The sequence below is a fragment of the Schistocerca gregaria genome, chromosome 4 (genome assembly GCF_023897955.1).
Source record: "Schistocerca gregaria isolate iqSchGreg1 chromosome 4, iqSchGreg1.2, whole genome shotgun sequence".
Classification (NCBI taxonomy): Eukaryota; Metazoa; Arthropoda; class Insecta; order Orthoptera; family Acrididae; genus Schistocerca; species Schistocerca gregaria.
The window spans coordinates 280014891-280038963 of NC_064923.1; the positions used below are offsets into that span (position 1 = coordinate 280014891).

The 24073-nt window shown below is 44.0% G+C and overlaps 1 protein-coding gene across 1 annotated transcript in view; it reads right to left on the reverse strand.

Annotated features, from left to right (window-relative positions):
• The window catches only part of LOC126365862 (uncharacterized), a 229847-nt gene that overhangs the window by 171014 nt on the left and 34760 nt on the right, over positions 1–24073 (reverse strand). The window contains exon 2 of the mRNA XM_050008531.1: positions 13498–13886. Coding sequence (XP_049864488.1) covers positions 13498–13886 — 389 coding nt within the window. The remainder of the gene's footprint in view (positions 1–13497; positions 13887–24073) is intronic.

Consider the following 24073-nt stretch of genomic DNA (forward strand, 5'->3'; position numbering starts at 1 on the left):
ATCCTCCTGCATTTCAGTACAATTTTCCATTGTTGCAACCTCTCGATACACCACAGCATCATCTGCAAAAAGCCTCAGTGAACTTCCGATGTCATCCACCAGGTCATTTATGTATATTGTGAATAGCAACGGTCCTATGACACTCCCCTGCGGCACACCTGAAATCACTCTTACTTCGGAAGACTTCTCTCCATTGAGAATGACGTGCTGCGTTCTGTTATCTAGGAACTCCTCAATCCAATCACACAATTGATCTGATAGTCCGTATGCTCTTACTTTGTTCATTAAACGACTATGGGGAACTGTGTCAAACGCCTTGCGGAAGTCAAGAAACACGGCATCTACCTGTGAACCCGTGTCTAAGGCCCTCTGACTCTCGTGGACGAATAGCGCGAGCTGGGTTTCACACGATCGTCTTTTTCGAAACCCATGCTGATTCCTACAGAGTAGATTTCTAGTCTCCAGAAAAGACATTATACTCGAACATAATACGTGTTCCAAAATTCTACAACTGATCGACGTTAGAGATATAGGTCTATAGTTCTGCACATCTGTTCGACGTCCCTTCTTGAGAACGGGGATGACCTGTGCCCTTTTCCAATCCTTTGGAACGCTTCGCTCTTCTAGAGACCTACGGTACACCGCTGCAAGAAGGGGGGCAAGTTCCTTCGCGTACTCTGTGTAAAATCGAACTGGTATCCCATCAGGACCAGCGGCCTTTCCTCTTTTGAGCGATTTTAATTGTTTCTCTATCCCTCTGTCGTCTACTTCGATATCTACCATTTTGTCAACTGTGCGACAATCTAGAGAAGGAAGCACAGTGCAGTCTTCCTCTGTGAAACAGCTTTGGAAGAAGACATTTAGTAATTCGGCCTTTAGTCTGTCATCCTCTGTTTCAGTACCATTTTGGTCACAGAGTGTCTGGACATTTTGTTTTGATCCACCTACCGCTTTGACATAGGACCAAAATTTCTTAGGATTTTCTGCCAAGTCAGTACATAGAACGTTACTTTCGAATTCATTGAAAGCCTCTCGCATAGCCCTCCTCACACTACATTTCGCTTCGCGTAATTTTTGTTTGTCTGCAAGGCTTTGGCTATGTTTATGTTTGCTGTGAAGTTCCCTTTGCTTCCGCAGCAGTTTTCTAACTCGGTTGTTGTACCACGGTGGCTCTTTTCCATCTCTTACGATCTTGCTTGGCACATACTCATCTAACGCATATTGTACCATGGTTTTGAACTTTGTCCACTGATCCTCAACACTATCTGCACTTGAGACAAAACTTTTGTGTTGAGCCGTCAGGTACTCTGTAATCTGCTTTTTGTCACTTTTGCTAAACAGAAAAATCTGCCTACCTTTTTTAATATTTCTATTTACGGCTGAAATCATCGACGCAGTAACTGCTTTATGATCGCTGATTCCCTGTTCTGCATTAACTGATTCAAATAGTTCGGGTCTGTTTGTCACCAGAAGGTCTAATATATTATCGCCACGAGTCGGTTTTCTGTTTAACTGCTCAAGGTAGTTTTCAGATAAAGCACTTAAAAATATTTCACTGGATTCTTTGTCCCTGCCACCCGTTATGAATGTTTGAGTCTCCCAGTCTATATCCGGCAAATTAAAATCTCCACCCAGAACTATAACATGGTGGGGAAATCTACTCGAAATATTTTCCAAATTATTCTTCAGGTGCTGAGCCACAACAGCTGCTGAGCCCGGGGGCCTATAGAGACATCCAATTACCATGTCTGAGCCTGCTTTAACCGTGACCTTCACCCAAATCATTTCACAATTCGAATCTCCGTCAATTTCCTTCGATACTATTGCACTTCTTATCGCTATAAACACGCCTCCCCCTTCACTGTCCAGCCTATCTCTGCGGTATACATTCCAATCAGAGTTTAGGATCCATCCCCTCGTTGCATCAACTGTATGGGTGACCACGCTGCTTCCTCTGGAGATTTCAAAGATGAACGGTTTATTCAGGAAATCAGAGTGAAGGAAAAGGTGACTACATTTGCTGCTCGTAAGTTATTCGCCAGTTGAAAGCCCAGTGTGCCTCCAGCAGGTAAACATAGCACTGTCCTTGCATCTCCTTGGCCTACTAGGGAGGCAGCCATGCAGACTTGTGATCTCACATTTAGCGCAACGGTCGCCAGATCAGCCAGCTCAAAGATCGCCAGTTGAACCTCCCCACTTTCGTCTGCTCACTCTATTGCTCACCCTTCATCGGGTTCTGCTAAATCTCGAGCCAAAAAGTCAGACACCCAGACTTCCAAAAAAGAGCATACTCGTGAAGATTTTTTACGTACCCCAACTTCACAACCATCGGTTCCCCCTTCATCTAAACATCCTGTTTCCAAGAAGGCTCATAAGAAATCCAGTTCCTCTCCTTCTCCGCCACGTCGTGTCTCATCTACAGCACCGCCTAGCGGTAACCGCCAAGGCGCACTGGTAGCGGCCGATCAACCGGCCGATCGCTGGTGACAGGAGCTGCCTCCGAACACACCTATGGATCAGGATCTTCTGCTTGTGGCTGAATGCCGATCCACACTAATGGCTGCCGACTCTCAGCAGTCGTTGAGTTGAGAGCATCCATGATGAGATTCTTCCCATTTATGTCCACCCTATGTCCATTATCCATTGGAATATCCGCGGCATTAGAGCCAATCGGAATGAATTGCCGATCCTCTTACGATCCTGTTCGCCAGTCATCTTCTGTCTTCAGGAAACAAAGCTGCGTCCCCACGATCCCTTTTTATTTTCCTCTCATTTTCAGTCAATCCGGTTTGATCTCCCCTCTGTTGATGGCACACCAGGACATGGAGGACTCATGATTCTTCTCCATGATACTGTCCATTATCATCCAATCCCCTTAAACACTTCCTTCCAAGCTGTTGCTGTCCGTCTTTCCCTTTCTGGATACACCTTCTCTGTTTCTACTGTATGCATTCCATCGTCCACACCGATAGCAAGAGCTGATCTCCTTCATCTCCTTGTCCAGCTCCCGTCCCCCTATTTGTTGGTTGGGGACTTCAATACCCACCACCCGCTTTGGAGATCTCCGCATCCTTGTCCAGAAGGCTCCCTATTGACTGATGTCTTCCACGAATCGGATCTTGTTTACCTCAACACTGGTGACCCTACATTTTTGTCTGCCTCCACGACAAATTTCTCTCACGTGGACCTTTCGGTCAGTACTGTTCAGCTAGCTCGGCCCTTTGAATGGTTCGCTCTTGCTGATACACACTCGAGTGACCATTTTACATGTGTCCTTAGATTGCAGTCACAACTGCCATCTATACGCCCGAGACGCTGGAAGTTTGCCCAAGCCGATTGGACACTTTTTTCGTCTCTAGCGACATTCGAAGACCGTCACTTTCCTAGCGTCCACGATCAGGTCACTCATATTACCGATGATATTCTTACAGCCGAGGAATGTTCAATACCTCGCATCTCCGATTTGCCTCGGCGCCCCCCAGCTCCTTGGTGGAACGAGGCGTGCCGTGGCGCAATACGTAAGCGGCGACGTGCTCTTCGCGTTTTTCGCCACCATCTTACTTTGGCCAACTGTATCCGCTATAAGCAGTTCCGTGCGCGTCATCCGCGATAGCAAGAAGGCAAGCTGGGACTTCTTTACTAGCTCTTTTAACACCTTCACTCCCTCCTCAGAAGTTTGGAGTCGAATTCGACGGTTATCTGGCGCACCTAGTTTCTCCCCGACCTCTGGGCTCACTGTCGCGCGTGATACCTCAGTGGACCCAGTCGCAATTTCTAACTCGCTGGGTCAACTCTTTGCTGAGATTTCGAGCTCTTCAAATTACCCGCCAGTATTTCTCCCAAAGAACGTGCAGTGGAAGTGCGACCCCTTGCTTTCTCCTCTCAAAATAGAGAAAGCTATAATACTGTTTTCTCCATGTGGGAACTCCAACACGCACTCTCTTCTTCTCGCTCTTACGCCCCAGGACCGGATGGTATCCACATCCAAATGTTGCTGCATTTATCATACCGTTGTCTGCGCTACCTCCTTCGCCTTTATAATCGAATTTGGACCGACAGTACTTTTCCCAGAAGATAGCGGGAAGCTATCGTCGTTCCTGTTCCGAATAGTGGGAAGGACAAACATCTCCCATCTAGCTATCGCCCCATTTTTCTCACGAGTAGTCTATGTAAGGTTTTGGAGCGTATGGTGGATTGCCGTTTAGCCTGGTGGCTGGAGTTCCGAAGCCTTTTAACACCTGCCCAATGCGGTTGCCGAAAACTAAAACTCTCCAAATAGGGTGGGGTTTGAGAGAGAGGAAATAGAGTTTTACAAATGTTGATCACGAAACTAACAAAACTTATCCGAATCTGAGGAAAAAATTAATACGAGGGATCAAAATTTGTAAAACTCTAATTCCTCTCTCTCAAATCCCACCCTACGGGGAGAGAGGGAGAGTTTTAGTTTTAGCGAATCAAAATTTACGAAGTAAATGAGTATTTTTTATTTATCCGTAACCATTTTCCACGCAAAAATGAGAACATGGATTTTCTTGAACTATAGCGCCAACTGCCAAGAATGGAAACAAATGTTTAAGACAAAATGCACGTAGCTTTTTTTTTACGTAGAATCTGATACTGCAACAAAAATGGGGGTTCCCATTTGAAATTTTAAAGTTGCCTTGCGTCCCACCTCCAGGGAGCCGGGGTGGCAGGCTAATTGTAGCACCAGCACATGTCCCCCTCGAAAATAATCAACTTTCGGTTCTAAACATTTTTTCGTGTGAAGATTCTTTTTCGAGTTATTCTGGTTTGTAAACTCATAATTTACACCCTGTATAGTCAGAGAATCGACAAGCCGTTATTGGCTTGTGATATTAGGCGCAGAGGCTCTCATTTCTTGTATGGACGGAGGTATTGAAGAAAGCATTCTTTTAAAATGGACTGGTATAACCTTTTTAACAGTAACAGAGTGCTCCTGAGAAGAGTGTACATTGATGTAACGTTAATTAATCTTGGCGCTGAAACTTTTCGTAAAAATATCCGAGAAATGTGCTGCAGTTTAAAGATAAGGCGGCCGCAATCGGCTAGTTCAAATGGGACTCCGGCACATATCAAGTCTATTGACTGTACACTTTTTTTTCCAAAAAACTGTTCAGACAGTTATAAGTATGTACATCTATTTCTACGCTTGGAGTTAGCTTAATATTGTAGTTCCATTTACAAGTCATACCTCACTCTGTGTCTGTGTAGTACAGAGTAGAGCCAACAGGAGATACAGTTTTTATCGAATTGAGCCTCTATGGACTGAGTGGTAACAACCAATTTCATTTTAGTGTCTCGGTCTTATTTCAGTTTTGACTTCCTGCCAGTATCTTCTGAGCCTGTTATACTCTTCGGACAAAGGTCCTCTCTGTCTTTTGGACGTTGATGCTATTTTGAAACCTTGATAGTTGTTCACCAATCTTCTAAATTTGTTCCTGTCAGGAATTTCTCTCTGAGATGCCAATCTGCCTAAGATCTTTTTCAACATTCTTCGAACCATCTCGGCCTTGTTTTCTTAGATTGGATAAAACTCCATATTCTTTTTGTTAGTCGGTCACCGTCCATCCTCATGAGATGACCGTAAAATAACAGTCGTCTCTTCTTAATGGATGCTGTGATAGGTTCTGTCTTGCTGTATAAGACCCTATTTGCTCTCATTCGCCATTGTCCATCAACGCATCTATTACCTAGGATTTTCCGTAATATCCTACGCTCTCGCTTTTCCATGGTCAAAGTTTCAGACGCATATAAGCCCTCACATTTTACAACTGTATTATAATGTCGGAACGTTGCCCCTATACTCACAGACTTTTTGTTATAGGTATTCTTTGCCATTTGGTATGCCTGGTCTAACTTCCACATCCTGACATTAATTGCTTCATCTTTTAATCCATTCTCTTGTATGACTTCACGGAGATACCTGAAATTCTTAACTCGTACAATTTCTCCCAGATTGGTGATCATCCATTCAGGTCCATCACAGATGTTCGCCGTAAGCCGGCCGGTGTGGCCGTGCGGTTCTAGGCGCTTCAGTCTGGAACCGCGTGACCGCTACGGTCGCAGGTTCGAATCCTGCCTCGGGCATGGATGTGTGTGATGTCCTTAGGTTAGTTAGGTTTAAGTAGTTCTAAGTGTAGGGGACTGATGACCTCCGCTGTTAAGTCCCATATTGCTTAGAGCCATTTGAACCATTTTTGAAAGCGTCTTGTTGGCAGACCTTTAAGTATTTTATCAGAGACGTCAAGAAGCTGTGTAAGATTGCTGACCACTACTTTCTCGACGACGCAAGTGCGAGGAAACAATACTTATATTATTTAGTAGAAGTAACAACGCAATAGAGTAACAGCCATAATAGTGCAAGGGTTAAACTGGACATTGTTTGAACATTACAGTTCATAACTTTACCTGAATTTAATTTAACCTACACACAAGTCACGATCCAAATTCCTGCGTCAAGTAATAAGATTAAAAACTTGTTTCAAAAATAATTTTTCGAAATCTAAAAACTTTGCTTATTAGAACGCCGAAGTTCATTGTCTGTTCCCTAAAACAGAAGGGACCTTGGTCGAGTTTGTTTTTGCATTTGCTGACGTAAGTTGTTCCTGAATGAAAGTTCAGTTCCTGAAGAATGAATTTCAAGCAGTATTTAAAGTTTTAATTGTGGCTGCCTAAAGATGGCATCAAAAACAGTACTGCTTGCTACCACCTTGAAATTTTAAATACAAATTACAATAATGAAACGGAATACTACTTTCAAAGTTAATAAATTAAATGAGCTCCTTTAGAGCTAGTGACCATAAAACATAATTATAATATGAGGGTTAAATAAGGTGAGTCACAAACGTCTTTTTCCTGTGCCTGCTTAAGAACGACTGTTGGAGTTGCGGATATAATAACGATCTCAAAACGATATGGAAGGTAGGTTTTTTTAAAGGCAGTTTATTTGTGATAGTGGGTAAAATACACGATTGGGCCCCTATATTCACCAGTCACTTTGTAATAAATGCTTGACAGTGTTTTTCTAACAGCTATCCACTTTGAACACATTCGGTATAAATTACGCAAACAATGATATTAATATCGTTATTTACCAACGTAATAACAGTCCAAACACTTCATCGAGTGATAGCGTAAAGTTTTCACGTTTGCTGAAGGCTGTTTCGAAGACAAAAGTTACAATCCGTGTCACAGTCAAGGCCACGCACTACAATCGCGCACAAAGCCAGTGCGGCGTGTCGCGTTTGCTTGTAGCAACCGAACAATCGTAAGAGCGACCTTCATAGTTCAGTATAAAAATTTTGCCTGTATCTGGCGCATTTAAACGGTATTAACAGACGAAACAAACAAAAGACCTGCTGGTCGCAAGGTGTCAGTATTTTAGTGACTGATACCTGAGAAACTTGCTGAGGTTGGACGCCATTTGTCGCCAGATGAAAGTACAAATTGAAATAACGAGGAAACGAGAGAATTCCGCATAGGGCCCCACTATCAGATAGCCAATTCTGGCCACCTTACCTTTCAATTTCAGCACATTTCTCGGATACTTTTCAATGTTGACATAAACGAGCGTTTCATTACTATACTCGTTGTACCTTTAGCTTTCGAATATCGTTAAAGCGGTACATCGTACCATCAAGAACAAAAATATTACCTTCACTATGTTGGCTGATACAACAGTTAAGAATATTACCCAAACAACGAAATTATGCGATGTATACTGGTGCCACATAGAAAGGAGAACATGATGTGGAGATTAATGAGAGTGGTAAAGGCCTCTTTAAATGGAGAATACACACATTAGTTAATTCCAACTATCTGACACATATAATAAATAATGAAACCAGGTGCTCGCAATGTAGGTCAGAGACCGTCGAACAATACACAGTAATTAACAGCAATCTGAATATAAAAGCCATGGAAAACGCTTCCAGAATTGGCGGTGTTAATTACAGAAAAAGCTATACAGTTCACCTGCTCAAGCCCCATATGGTCTGTCGGAAGATACTTTGCATTAATATCAGTTATTTTATGTCTTCTTCCACTCGCAATCAGAGTAAGGGAAAAACAACTGTCTTTATGCTTCCATAAGAGACTTAAGCTCTCTTGCCCGATCTTCGTGGTCCTAGTGCGAAATCTACATTGGTGACAGTAGAATAGTCCAAGATGAGCTTCAAATGCTGGATCTCTGAACTGTCTTCCCTTCAAGAATTCTCATTTGAGTTCTCGAAGCGTCTCCGTAACGCTTGCGTGTTGCTCGAACCTACTGGTAACAAATCTAGCTGCATGCCTCTGAATGTCTTCCTTTAATCTGACCTGGTGCGGTACCAAACACTTGAGCAATACTCAAGAATGGGTCGCACAGGTGCTCTATACACGCTTTCCGTTATAGTGACTGTTCATTTGCAGTAATAATCAAGATCTCGGCTAGCGCTAAGGACCAGAAAATTGTAAGTTAATGTACATGAGTAAGAAAAACAGACAGATGATCTTCAGTTACGCCATCCGCGGTGGTCTAGCGGTTCAGGCGCTCAGTGCGGAACCGCGCGACTGCTACGGTCGCAGGTTCGAATCCTGCCTCGGGCATGGATGTGTGTGATGTCCTTAGGTTAGTTAGGTTTGAGTAGTTCTAAGTTCTAGGGGACTGATGAGCACAGATGTTAAGTCCCATAGCCCTCAGAGCCATCTTCAATTACAGTACTGGCGAGAGGGATGGAGGACTGTGTATGTACGTCAACAATGCACCATTACATGAGACAGTTTTCAAATGGTAAAGACAATGCCGCTGTCGTCAAACGAGTGTGAACGACGAAGAACATAGAGGCATACCACCTCTATAGATATACACTTCACAAAGCACCGTATCGTGTGTGGCAGACGGTATAACCTCCACTATTGTGATGTGATTCAACAAGGCATGAGTAGTGAAAACAAAAGACGGCTAGAGCTAACCATGAATGCCTGTGTGCGTTACACCTGCAACATTCGCCGATATGATCATGTTAGTGCTTCATACTCCGAGCTAGGGTGGCTGCGGCCGGACAAACTGCGTGACTACCAAACTCTATGTCTACTTCACCGACTCCTCATCGCGCAAGCACCCCAGTACCTAGCTTCAGAGATTAAAAACCTGTCATGCCATCATAATCGAAACACGAGGTCACTCTTATCTGGTATCCTAACTGTGCCCACTCACAAAACAAAAACTTTTGCAAACTCCTTCTCAGTTGCCGCTGTCCGCCTCTGGAACAAACTGCCCTTTACCTTGAGGAAAATTCAATCTCCTGTTGCTTTTAAGAAGAAGTTGAAGCATTTCCTACTATCATCCGCATAAAATTCTCCACAAAATTAATGTGCAAGGCCAATCCTCTCATCTGTCAAATAGCAAAGCTAGCGTCTCCTATCTTGCTCCTGAGATGCCTTTCTCTTCATCTATCTCTATTAGCCACGTAGTCTCCTTTTCCTTTATATTTTCCTTAATTATGTTTCATCATGTCTCTCTATTCTTCTCCTCCCTTCACCACGAGTCTCCCTCATACTCCCTGCTGCCAGCATTCCTATCTTAAATCTTTCTCTTCAATAATGTATTTTTCGAGGTGTACCTTTCTAATTGTTTATCTCACTTTTTGTATTAGATGTAGTTTATCATGCCTACTAAAACATATGACTGTAAAATAAGTAGAATGCCTGGTTAGATGTAAGAGAGGGCCTGATGGCCCTAATCTTGCCAGGTTAAATAAATAAATAAATAATGTACTATTACTAGTCATTTCCCTGGGACGTCAAGAGAGGGAAAAACGACTATTTATATGCCAAAAGGTTTTTGGCAGACCAACCACAGAGGTCATAGCATTAGGAAAGGATAAGGATGAAAGTCGGCTGTGCCCTTTCAAAGGAACCATCCTGACATTTGCCTGAAGTGATTTAGCGAAATCACGGAAAACCTAAATCAGGATGGCCGGACGCGGGATTGAACCGTGGTCCTCCCGAATGCGAGTCCAGTATGCTAACCACTCCGCCATCTCGCTCGGTCCCGGCCGACGTTGGTTATTTTGCTGTCTGTGGCAGAATTCCTTAAATTCATCTACTTCGTGACCATCAAATCCTGATGTCAAATTTCTCTCTGTTCTCGTTTCTGCTACTCCTCACTACTTTCGTTTTTTTCGATTTTCTCTCATTCCATATTCTGTATTCATTTAACTGTTCAGCCTATTCAGTAGATCATGTAATTCTTCTTCACTTTCACTCATAATAGCCATGTCATTAGCGAATGGCATCACTGGTATCCTTTCACCTGAATTTTTAATTCCATCATTGCTTCTTCGATGGACAGATTCAACACTAGGGGCGAGAGATTACATCCCTGTGTTACACCCTTTTTAATCCGAGCACTTCGGTCTTGGTCGTCCACTCTTATTATTTCCTCTTGCTCTTGTACATGTCGTATATTATCCGTCTCTCCCCATAGTTACTCATGTTTCTCTCAGAATTTCGAAACTCTTGCACCATTTTACATTGTCGAACGCTTTTTCCAGGCCGACAAATCCTATGAACTTGTCTTGATTTTGCTTTAGTCTAGCTTCTATTATCAACCACAATTTCAGAGTTATCTCTATGGTGCCTTTACCTTTCCTGAAGTCAGATTGATCGTCATGAACACATTCTCAATTTTCTTTTCCATTCTTCTGTATATTATTCTTATAAGCAGCTTGGATGCATGAGATGTTAAGCTGATTGTGCGATAATTCTCGCACTTGTCAGCTCTTGCCGATATCTGAATTGTGCGGATGATATTTTTCCGAATGTCAGCTGGTATATCGCCAGACTCATACATTCTGCACACCAACGCGAATCGTCCTTTTGTTGTCACTTCCCCCAAGGCCGGCTTACAAGTCATAATTTCTTTTCTTCGCGGCCCTTGTGCGAAATGTACGCTTTCTGCAGAATATTCGTTCTGCAATCTCTCACAAACGCTGGTTATCTAAAATTTTTCAATAGCGTTTCAAGAAAAGAATGCCTTCTTCCCTCCAGGCTTTCCGATTTAGGTAGCATTTTCGTAATACTCCTGTATTCATCGAACCTAGCGATGACAAATCTACCAACAAGTCACTGAATTGCTTTGATGTTTTCCTTTAATCCTATCTGGTGGGGATCCGAAACGCTAGAGCAGTATTCAAGAATGTGTCACCCAACTGTTTTGTACGCGATTTCCTTGAGACAGTGAAGAGCCAAAGAAACTGGTTCACCTGCCTAATATCATGTACGGACCCTGCGAGCACGCAGAAGTGCCGCAATAAGACATGGCATGGACTCGACTAATTTCTGAAGTAGTGCTGGTAGGAAATGACACCATTAATCAGTCAGGGCTGTCCATAAATCCATAAGAGTACGAGAGGTTGGAGATCTCTTCCTAACAGAACGTTGCAAGGCATCCTATATATGCTCAATAATGTTCATGTCTGGGGAGCTTAGTGGCCAGCAGAAGTGTTTAAACTCAGAAGAGCGATCCTGGAGTCACTCTGTAGCAATTCTGGACGTTTGGGGTGTCGCACTGTCCTTCTGGAATTGCCCAAGCCCGTCAGAATGCACAATGGACATGATTGGATGCAGGGGATTCTTACGTACATGTCACCTGTCAGGGTCGTATCTAGACTATCAGGGGTCCCACATCACTCCAACTGCACAGACCACACACCATATCATAGCCTCCACCACCTTGAGCATTCCCCTGCTGACATGCAGGGTCCATAGATTCACAAGGTTGTCTCCATACCCATACACGTCCATTCGCTCTATACAATTTGAAATGAGTTGTGTCCGACTAGGTAACATTTTTCCTGTGTCCAATTACGGTGTTGGGTGCCCCAGGCGAAGTGTAAAGCTTTGTGTCGCGCAGTCATCAAGGGCACACAAGTGGGCCTTCGACTCCGAAAGCGCATATCGATGATGTTTCGTTGAATGGTTCGCACGCTACACTTGACGGCCCTGCATTGAAATTTGCAGCAACCTGCGGGATGGTTACACTTCTGTCACGTTGAACGATTCTCTTCCGTCGTCGTTGGTCCCGCTCTTGCAGGATCTTTTGCCGGCCGCACCTACGTCGGAGATTTGATGTTCTACCGGATTCCTGATATTCACGGTACACTCGTGACATGGTCGTACGGGAAAATCCCGTCTTCATCGCTACCTTTGAGGTGCTGTGTCCCACCGCTCGTGCGTCGACAATAACTCGACGTTCAAACTCATTTAAATCTTAATAACACGCCAACCACTGCGCCAGACACTTGTCTTATATAGACGTTACCGAAACCAGCGCCGTATTCTGTCTCTTTACATATCTCTGTATTTGAATACGTATGCCCATTCCACTGTCTTTGGCGCTTCAGAGTAGATGTGCTACACTTTGCCAGAATTCGTATAATATACTGAAGTTAACCATTCCTTTTTCCATGCAACCAATCCGACGTGCTCTTTCCATGTTAGGTCACCTTGCAACGTTAAGCTTAAACATTTAATTAACGTGACTGTTATAAAAAATGGTTCAAAATGGTTGAAATGGCTCTGAGCACTATGGGACTTAACATCTGTGGTCATCAGTCCCCTAGAACTTAGAACTACTTAAACCTAACTAACCTAGGGACATCACACACATCCATGCCGAGGCAGGATTCGAACCTGCGACCGTAGCAGTCGCGCGGTTCCGGACTGAGCGCCTTAACCGCTAGACCACCACGGCCGGCTACTGTTTTAAACGAAACACCACTAATACTGAAGTTTAATATCTTGAGGATGTTTTTCCTACCCATCTACATTAGCTTATAGTTTTCTAATCCTTGGTGCTAATCATGCGCTTGATTACTACTGGAAATGATGGTTCAAATGGCTCTCAGCACTATGGGACTTTACATCTGAGGTCATCAGTGCCTAGAATTTAGAACAACTTAAACCGAACGAACCTAAGGAAATCACACACATCCACGCCCGAGGCAGGATTCGAACCTGCGACCGTAGCAGTCGCGCGGTTCCGGACTGAAGCGCCTAGCACCACTCGGCTACAGCGGATGGCACGCCACTGGAAATGAACGAAGTATGTCCACTGTACTTCGGTTATGCACAGTAGTAATCGAATACTCCGCTTACTCGCAGTAATAAATAAGCAGATGATTAGGAGTACTGTACTGCTTTTTCTGTAATTAACACTAGCACTTCTGGAAGCGTTTTCACTGTTTTTTTATAATCATATTGCCGTCAAATAATGTGTATTTTTCGGCGCTGTCTGATTCGTGTTACGAGCACACGGCTCCCATCGTGTATTATGTACATCAGAAAATGGTAATAAACTAATACGCGTGTTCTGCTTTTAAACCAGCTGTTCAGCAAAATGAATAATCTCTTCGCCATCTTCTCCTCTTTACGTGACTCCAGTTTCAGTAAGGCAAAGCATAGGAAAGGGAAGTAAGTAAAAGTGGTTTCTACCTGATCCTCGAAGTCCGGCGACTCTATTTCGACCTCCTCCTGGTCGTCGACTACGTCATCCGTCACTGGAGGCGCTGCAGTCAACAGCGGCGCCGGCGTGGGTGTGTGCCTGGGTAGGGTGACGCCCAGATCGAGGCGTCGCGCCGTAGCGCCGGAGACGACGTCGCGGCCGAAGAGGGCGCCCAGGGGCGGCGGGTGGACGTCGCTGGTTCGGTGCCTCGGAGCTGCTGGCGAGGCTGATGATGTGGCAGGCGACGCCACGGCACTCTCAGCAACCATGGGGGCCGGCGTTGAAGACGTAGACGTAGATGGCGCCGAACTCTCCCTCGTCCGCTTGGCTGGCGCAGAGGACAGCTGCTGCGTCTCCATTCCAGGCGTGGGCCGCAGAACTGAAACAAAAGCCAGTTAACTTTTGTGTTGCCCTTCTTAAAATAAAACGTCTGAGGATGCTGTTGTGTCGAAAAATGAGATGGTGACATCGCAGCTCTGTGATAATACAGGGTAATTAGTTTTCTTTATTATATGTATAAAACTTTGTGTGTGTGTGTATCAGCACTGTGGGATCTATTTCCTCCTAGCTCCCATAGGAGCAGAAATACAGCCAAAATTGTCATCTTCCGAGCCCCTGGCGTATAGGCTGCCTTGAACAACTGAGATTACTGGCCTGCCTTACTGACCTGCCTTGCAGTCTACATGAAAGGGACAAAAAATGATTTTTCCAGCCCTTCACAAGTAGGCTGCGCAATGTGACAAGTGTATTGGAGTAATGTGGGCATTCCTTATTGACATGCTTTGCACAACAGCCGAGATGTCAGGGGCAAAAAATGGCTTTCAGGCCCCTGATTTGCAGCTATATGTGAGGATGGACATGACTGGGGATTTGAGATGGACAGAAAAGGGGAGTAGAGGATAGATAGGGACAGAGGGAGGCAGGATGGGTTGGACAGAGGGCAGGCAGGAGGGGACAGGTAGGGGGCAGAGAGAGAGGGTGAAAGAGAGGTGATAGGGAGGCTGAGAGGAGGAGAAGATGCAAAGGGACAGGGGAGAAGGAGATCGATACAGAGAGGGATGGAGGAGATGAATAGAGTGACATGGTGAGGAGGAGGTAGGGAGAGTGGACAGGAAGAAATGGATATGGAGCATGAGAGAACAAGATCGACAGAGAGAGAAGAGACAGGAGGATGTGGACAGAGAGAAAGGGACAGGAGGGGATGTGAAGAGAGAGGAGGGGAAGAGATAGGCAGGGAGAGGGAGCAGACAGACAGAGGGGAGGGAAAAACACATGGACAGAGGGAAGAGAGGTAGATATATTCGAAGAGCAAACAGACAGAGAAAATGGACAGAGAGGGAGCAGGAGGACATGGAGAGACAGAGAGGGTATGGATGAGGAGATGTGTGTCAGATCCTTACACGATTGAAGCTGCAGAGAAAAGGCTAGTTCTGACAATAAACTAAAAATAGCAACCAGCCAATGTTAATAATGCTAATTATTAGGAACCGGACAGAGAGTTTCATTCCAAGACGGCTGTTCACAGGAGGAGAACGTATATTTGGAAAACGCCTATCGATACAAGAAGATTTCGTTTAAATTACGTCATGGTCAGACAGAGATCACGAGAAATGTAGGCATTCACTACCGGTATTGTATACACTTAAAACTTACAGCCTGATAGGCGTGGGCGATGTATTAAACTCTCCCCTGACGTTTCGTCTCCGACAGCAATTCGCCGCTTTACCTCGGAGGATGTATCCCGCAGTCGGAGACGAAACGTCAAGGGAGAGTTTTATACATCGACCGCGGCCTATCAATCCGGAGGTTTCAAGTGAAGAGATCACGAAGTCAGACACTGGATTGTGAAATATACCCAGGAGCAGATACAGACTCAGATCATAATTTAGTATTGATGAAGAATCAGTGCTCAAAGAAGTGGGATATATAAGTACCAAGGAATGAAGAGATACACTTGTACTTCCCTCAGAGTATAGATACAACGATAATGAACATCACGGTGCACAGTTCAGTAGAAGATGAATGGTCATCTCCAAAAAGGGCAATCACAGGAGATGGACAGAGAAATATGGATACAAAAAAGTGACTGCGACGAAACATTGGATAACCAAACAAAAAATTAATTGATCGATAAAATAAGGAAGTACTTAAATTTTCTGGACAAAATAAGTGTATAACAATACCTGTATAGGTCTCTTAGGAATGAAGTCAATAGGATATGGGTGGAGGAAAAATGTGGAAATCGAAAAAGAAATTGTCGTCTGAAGAACATATTCAGCACATAGAAGAGTAAGAGCAGCTTTTGGTGAAATAAAAAGCACATCCCTTAACATTAAAAGTGCAAGAGGGCAAGAGGAATTCCGCTGTTAAACGCAGAGGAGAGGCCAGATAGCTGAAAAGGGTACATTGAAGGCCTCTGGGGGGGGGGGGGGGGAGGGGGAGGAACTCTGTTGAAACGATAGAAGAATTAGGATACGAAATTTTTAAAATCATTAGGGCAAATGGCAACCAAAGGACTATTCAAGTTGGTTTATAGAAGCTACAAGACTGGAAATATACCAGCAGACTTTCCAACAAAAGAAAAAACACCCAATTACATGGTTAGCATGGGTTGATAAGTGTGAGTGCTGTAGAACAATCAGAGATGGTTTCTGTTTCGCTTGATAATGTATCGAGAATAAATCGACTAAAATGAAAATAGTGGGGAGCAGATCAAATTACATTAGCGGTAAGCTTAACATCAAATACGGGTTCACGAAGTACATAAAACGAAGAAATTAAGCAACGCGGAAGCAAAACCATGGAGTGATAAGAACATAAAATGCAGAATAACACAAGCAAAGAGACCATTCCTGGCCAAAAGAAGTCTGCTAGTGCCAAACATAAACCTTATTTTGAGGAAGCAATTTCTGAGAATATACCTTTGGAGCACAGCATAACAGGGAAGCCATAGACTGTGAGAAAAACGGGAAATGTCAGAATTCAGGCGTTTGAGATAAGGTGGTGCAGAAGGATGTTGAAAATTAGATAGTCTAATAAGGTAAGAAATTAATAGGCACTCCGCAGAATCGGCGAGATGTTCCGGAAAACACGGACAACGAAGAGGCATAGCAAGTTAGGATAGACGTAAGACACCAAGGAATAACTTCTGTTACACTAGAGGGAGATGCAGAGAACAAAACCTGTAGCTGAAAGAGACTGGAGTACATCCAATAAATAATTGAGGCATTAGGTGTCAGTGCTACCCTGAGATAAGGAGGACAGCACGTGAGTGGAGGTCGTGGCGAATCTCATCAAACGAGTCAGTAGGCTGACAACCCCGAAAACAAATAGGAGACAGCGCACAGAATTCTTGCGTCGCCTGTTCTTGAGTAGTGCTTGAATGTCCCATGTCCCAACCAGGTCAGATTAAAGGAAGATATCGAGATATCGAAACATTTCATAGGCGTGCTATGTTTTTAATCGATCGATTTAAGCGTAACGAGAGTGATGTGCAAATTCTCAGTTAACTTAGCTCTGTTTTCGTCAAATGATACACGTATCATATGCCGGGTATAAGAAAATGATTCGGCCAAACTTTCAAGATTCATTCCTCACACATAGCCAAAGAAATTACGTTATACTATATTTCCAAGACACAACATATTTCTACAACCTTTCATAGTATAATAATAACCCTTCTAGGCCTCAACTCATCGCAGGTAGCAGACTTAAAAATTCCGTTTTTAATTCTAAGTGATACCCGTCAAGAATTACAGCAATAGATAAAAATAATAATCACCACGAATTCGTTTAAGACACTTTTCAGACTGGTTATTTCTAAAATAGCATAGACTTCTTTTCTTTTTATCAGGTTTTGACTCGTCTGATGTGGTCAGCTACGAATTCTCCTCCATTCCGAACTTCTCCACCTGTGAGTAGAATTTGCACACTAATGTACTCAATTGTTTCCTTGATAAATTGCATTTATTTTCCACTTTAGTTTTGCTATTTACAGCTTCCTCAAAAACCACGGAATTTATTTGCTGATGATTTAAACAATGTATCATCATGTTTCCCTTTCTTCTAATGTTTCGCGCATATTATTTCCCTTCGCTCCTCACTATCTTAGGAATGCATTCAGTTTCAGCAACCTTCTGTAACTTGTCTCTAATTGTTCAATTTCCTTCTTTTACGCCAGATGGTGTGGCTGAGCTGTTCTAGGCGCTTCAGGCTGGAACCGCGCGACCGCCACGGTCGCAGGTTCGAATCCTGCCTCGGGCATGGATGTGTGTGATTAGTTAGTTAGTTAGTTAGGTTTAAGTAGTTCTAAGTTCTATGGGACTGATGACCTCTGATTTTATGTCCCATGGTGCTCCGAGCCATTTGAACCTTCTTTTACAGTTTTCACAGTCGATAATTTACTTCCTTGTAAAGTGTGGCGTAGCCTCCCATTGACACAAATATCTTCCTCAATTAAGTCCTGTGTTTGATAATGGTAGGCTTCTTTCATGTAGGAATGCGCTCTTCGCCTGTGTTAGTCTGCTTCTTACATCCTCATTGCTTCGTTTGTCATTCGCCAGTTTAAATGATGGCTTAATTTTTTCTACTACTTGGTCCCCAATTTGATGTCAGGTTTATCACTACTCCCAGTTCTATGTTTATTAGACTGTTGATTCCATTCAACAGATCCTGTAGTTCCTCCTCGCTTTCACTGATAATAGCAATGTATCAGAGTATCTTACCATTGGTACCCTTTCAATTTTAATTCCAATCCTGAATCTTTTGTGCAGTGAAACTGAATATCTCGGCAAGCTACTCTTCCCACCAAACTAGTGGGTCGAACTTGCGTGGTTCTGGTGTTTGCGAGTCTCATGAGAGAGTCCGTTTGGTGTTGTGTGGCCACCAGCAGCGCCACTCCAATCTTTGCTGCAACAGCGTTGTTCAGTGGTGGGCAATCTGCTGCAAGGAAAAGTGCTGTGAATATCATCTAGAGGTCAGCGCTGTGGCCGCTGTGAAGTGAAGGACAATGCCGTGGAGCATCGTCGGCGATAAGCCACTGATGAGATGCCCAGGTCTGTCTGCCAGTACGCAGGTCCTGGATGTGCAGGCCCGTGGTAAGGAGCAGACGCAATGACAACAACGTGAGCCACCACCAGAGGCCACTATGTCCAGCACGTGATTAATGTGGGGAGGTTATCGGCCTTGTATGAAGCGCTGGCCACACTTGTGGGTTCAGCGTAGCTAACCCAAATAGTCGCTGTGCGCCACAGTTTGTAGTAGACGGGAGCAGAAGGCAGGAGTTCGTTGGTGGGCAGAAAGCGAGACTGAAACAGGATGTGACGGTACAAACCCCCGTTACTAGATGAGTACTTCTAGTATGCAAGGATTGCTTTGTGGAGAGCGATCGCGCTATAAGGTGCGTGGCGAGCCATCGCTAGTTTGGCAACGGTCCGTGGGATGTCTCCGCCCTGGGGTCTTGAAGCGGAGGGGGGGGGGGGGGGGCGGCTCGGGGCTTGGGGCTTGGAGCATTGTTTGTGTTTTCGCGCATTACGCGAAAACTATGTAACTTACGGTGAAGACCGATGCGCCAGTGGATTGTCGTGAGCAATATGCACCTTCTGAAAGATCGATCTTTATTTCAAGTAAAAATCGGTTAATATCATGAATACTGAAAGATTAATAAAAATATAAAATAACAACTTACAGGGATGAGCGAGCACTCATTAAAAGCATCTCGTCATAGCGGATCGAGTGCCGTAGTCATATGTTACTATTCATAAATAATTAAGCCGGTAAAGAGCAATAAACAAAGTCTGAGGGGAAATCTTTTATAAAATTCAATAGAAAATTCATGACCTAAAGAACGGCACTATATAATATTTTGGGTGGCATCAGTGACTCGTTAAGTTATACTACACATGTAACTTGCAATAGTTTTCATTGTTTGCAAATTATTATTAACATTTATCGCCCATAATTAATGAATTATTATAGATATGAAGATTTTGAGCAGCGCAATGTTTAGATCGCTGTAGATTACGTCTAAAAACAGTGTTATAAGCAGTTCCATGTTAAAACTTTGCAGCACGGATGTAAACAAACAAATTTGCGCTAAGTGGCGAAATTTTGCAAAAACCAAAACTTGATTTACGGGCGATAGAATAATCCTAGATATTAATGTAACATAGTAAATGAGATGTACCTTTTAGCACGGTTCCGACGGTGTACTTATTTCTGTCGAAGGATGTATGTATCAAAATTTGTAATTTTAACTGGTGAGACTGGTACTAAAATAAACAGGGGGTTGGACATCCGAGCCTATATAAGCGAGCGGCCATCTTGGCGAGGGGTCAGTCGTTGGGCAGTCGTTTTGGAGTTTGGGTGGCGAGCAAGCCCCACTTGAGGATGGCTCATGTGGTCATTTGAGAATTCTTCTTCGCGCTGATTTATTTCGCAAAGAGTATTGTTTAGTAGTGCAAGAGTGCAAGCATATATTTGGTGAACAGGAATTGCTACAATTATTTGTGTGAGTACGATTTACGAGGTATAGAGCGTCGTAAGTGAACATGTGGCGATCTGTGATTTCGCGCCAAAACCGCTAGAACATAGAGGACAGTGGGACTTGTGGTTCTGTTCGATTTATTTGAATAACTTTCGCTTATAGCAGCCTACATAACTGCTACTGGGGCTCGGGGTCAAATTATTATTAAAGTAAAACTGTAAACCGTCTCACCAGTGCTAATTTCGTTGTGTGAAAGAAAAGGACAACGCCAGTTAATAGTGATTGAAATGTGTCGTGAAAACTGATTTTAGTACAATAATCGCCTAATTCTTGTTCCCTAGCATAAACTGTATTTATGACTGAGTCAATAATTAATTCAGAAACTATAGCAAATGCGCGGGTATGGATGTGTACTAATGCACCAAATGTGGAAATCATCCCCTGAGACTTACGTGAGAGCCAAAATTTGCAATAACATTTTTTAACCAACATTTGTTTATGCACATTCGTGTGAACGCTGCAACCGCACTTCTTTATGTACCGCCCCGTCGCAAGGAACAATCTGCAACATGAAGTGTCGTAAGGGCAGGCAGAACATGGAGAGTCACAACGGTCAATGTGATACATGGCCAAGGTTTATGTGGTATCGCCCACTTGGTATCTTTTCCCGGTGTCTGGAGGAAGAAATTAGCCACAGCTAGCGACGAGGAATGCCAGATATTAGTTACTGCTGCATTTTAAAGAGCGCCAAGTGTTGGGCTTTTATAACCAACATCTGCTATTGAACATCTAACCCGCCAGGGTAGCAGAGAGCGTTAATGCGCTGCTTCCTGGACTCGGGTAGGCGCGCTGGCCCCGGATCGAATCCGCCCGGAGGATTAACGACGAAGGCCGGTATGCCAGCCAGCCTGGATGTGGTTTTTAGGCGGTTTTCCACATCCTGCTAGGTGAATACCGGGCTGGTCCCCAAGTTCCCCCTCAGTTACACGACTCACAGACATTAGAAAACGTTCGCACTCTTTCCTGACTTACCCTAGACGTAGACAGTTGGGGTATACTGATTCCGTTCTGGGGGATATGGGGTGGCGGCAGGAAGTGCATCCAGCCACCCCTTTCCATTAACCATGCCAAATCGATTGTAACCATGCCGACCCTGCGAAAACTGCGGAAAAAGGTTCAAATGGTTCAAATGGCTCTGAGCACTATGGGACTCAACTGCTCTGGTCATCAGTCCCCTAGAACTTAGAACTACTTAAACCTAACCAACCTAAGGACATCACACACATCCATGCCTGAGGCAGGATTCGAAACTGCGACCGTAGCAGTCACACGGTTCCGGACTGCGCGTCTAGAACCGCGAGACCACCGCGGCCGGCTGCGGGAAAAGGCGTAATCAAAAGAAAGAAAGGTTCTGCTATTGAGCATCTGACAGATGTTGTCAGGGAGAAGTTACTGTGCGGCGGGTACTGAGATCAGTGAAGCCATCCAGTGGCTGTTGTATTTTCGAAAACTACAAACTGTTACAACTTCGACTCAGGCGTCGATGAGGCGAGCCTGACGCTGAGCAAATCTGCGTCGCGAATTAACGACAAAGGTTAGTGAGCTGGGCAGCCTGGGTGTGATTTTTAGGCAGTTTCCACGACCCACTAGGTTCATGACGGGCGCGTACCATGTTACAGTTGACACATACTTTCTGGAAACACTTAGAACACATGCTGACACTCGCACATGGAATTAACTCCAGAAGCAGAGAGATACAGTGAACAGATTCCATCTTGGAAAGGGGGGGGGGGGGGGGAATAACAAACTTATGATGATCTTAGACGTTTAGTCTCTTCAAGACGTAGCTCTGTGCAGTCATATTGTCCATAGTATTAGTTGAGCAGTTGGTGGCGGACCTTGGTAACATAGTGTAGATTTTTTTGCGACATTTGTTCATTTGTAATGTTATTCTGGTTGCCCACTTATAAAATTATTATGAGCTGATATTGGTGCCTGCATATACAAAGGGCGTTCAATAAGTAATGCAACGCATTTTTTTTTCTTGGTCAGTTTCCGTTGAAAAATGCAGAACTGTAGCTCCTATAGTTTCATGAAATTTCGACAGGTGGCAATGCTTTACATAGCCTTCAAAATGGCGTCTGTAAAGGAGGTGACTTCCAAGCTGAGAACTGTCATTGAGTTTCTTTTGGCGGAAAACCAGAGCATCTTACATATTGATGGGTGCTTGATGAAAGTCTTCGGAGACAGGCTGTGAACGAACACACGGTGAGTCTTTGGGCGAGGCATCTGTCAGCTTTGCAAGAAGGTGCCGTAAACCTGTCCGATCTCCTACATGCCTGCCGTCCGCACACAGCTGTGACTCCTGCACTATTGGAACGTGCGGACACTCTCATTCGGGGTTTTGTATGTCCATCCTTTTGATCGGAGGTCTTAGGGACCACGGACATCCACTACTGTAAGAAAATGAAGCGCCTACAGCCGTCCTTATGGTCTTATTTATCATGTAGCTACCAGTTCCGGCGCTTCAATGTGCCGTCTTCAGACCTTAGTTGATGGTGAAGGGGTTATTACGTTCCACTGATGCAGCGTATATAAGGATCGTGATAACTCTTTCAGCAACAACTAAGGCATGAAGATGGCACACTGAAGCTCAGGCACTGGTAGCTGCATAATAAATAAGATCTAGAGGCGGCTGTGGGTGTTTTATATTCTTACTCTCATTCGAGGTAATCGACGAATCACAGTCAAACACCTGGATGCCCAACTGGACGTGTACATCTACATCTCCATCCACATGCATACTCCGCAAGCCACCTGACGGTGTGTGGCGGAGGGTACCTTGAGTACCTCTATCGGTTCTCCCTTATATTCCAGTCTCGTATAGTTCGTGGAAATAATGACTGTCTGTATGCCTCTGTGTGGGCTCTAATCTCTCTGATTTTATCCTCATGGTCTCTTCGACAGATATACGTAGGAGGGAGCAATATATTGCTGGATTCCTCGGTGAAGGCACAAAGGGCCTCCCAGTAAAATGGCGTAAGGCCGTTGTATTGAACGGAGATTATGTTGAAACACAGCCGTAAGAGTGAGAAATAATATGGTGTATTGGAATCCTGATTAAAGCCAACCAGCTTACAGGATGATAATGGTTGCGTTACTTTCTGAACACCACTAGTATGCCACTGGGATCGAGTAAGATGAGTGCTTAGAATAAGTTTATTATTATTATCATTATTATTATTATTATTATTATTATTATTAACTGTGCTGTGGCTCCTTTTAAGTAAGAATTGTTTCTGGGCAAAATGCTGTTTATCCTGATATTAACTGCCAACAGTTTCAGTTGAAGTCGTTTTCGTGTTAATACGTGTCTGTTAATAAAAGCCATTGTAAATTAAGTCCACGCTTGCACAACCTCTAGCCCAAACCCCACTTCTTCCAATACTGCGCTACATTTGGTTTCACTTTCGTCATTGCATTTTAAATGTACACGTTGAACAATACTGGGTGAACGAGTGTATCCCTGTCTTTCACCCTTTTTAATCCGAGTATTTTTCTGCTGTACTTCCGTTGTTATTGTTTCCTCTTGGTTCTTGAACATAAACATCACCCGACTTCCCTTAAGCCACATATCTATTCTTCAGAGAATTTTAAAGGCCTTTATTATACGTTGTAGAACGCTTCTTCTCGAACGACAAATCACATGAGGGTGTCTTGATTTTTCCCCACTATTCTAGAACAATGCGAGGCTCGTGCTCCATCTGTAACGACCTCGGTCTAGGCGGGGTGTTAAGCCCTAATCCTCTTCCCTCCTCCTGCTGCACCTATTGGCCCGTTGCCTACTTTCAGATTGCGCTGATACAATAGCTCCCTAGTTAACAATCATATACAACCGCTCGCTCACCGATAGATCTGTACCTACAGATTGGAAAATTGCGCAGGTCGCACCAGTGTTTAGGAAGGGTGGTAGGAGTAATCCATCGAACTAAAGACCTATATCATTCACGTCGGTTTGCAGTAGGGTTTTGCAGCATATACTGTATTCGACCATTATAAATCATCTCGAAGGGAACGATCTG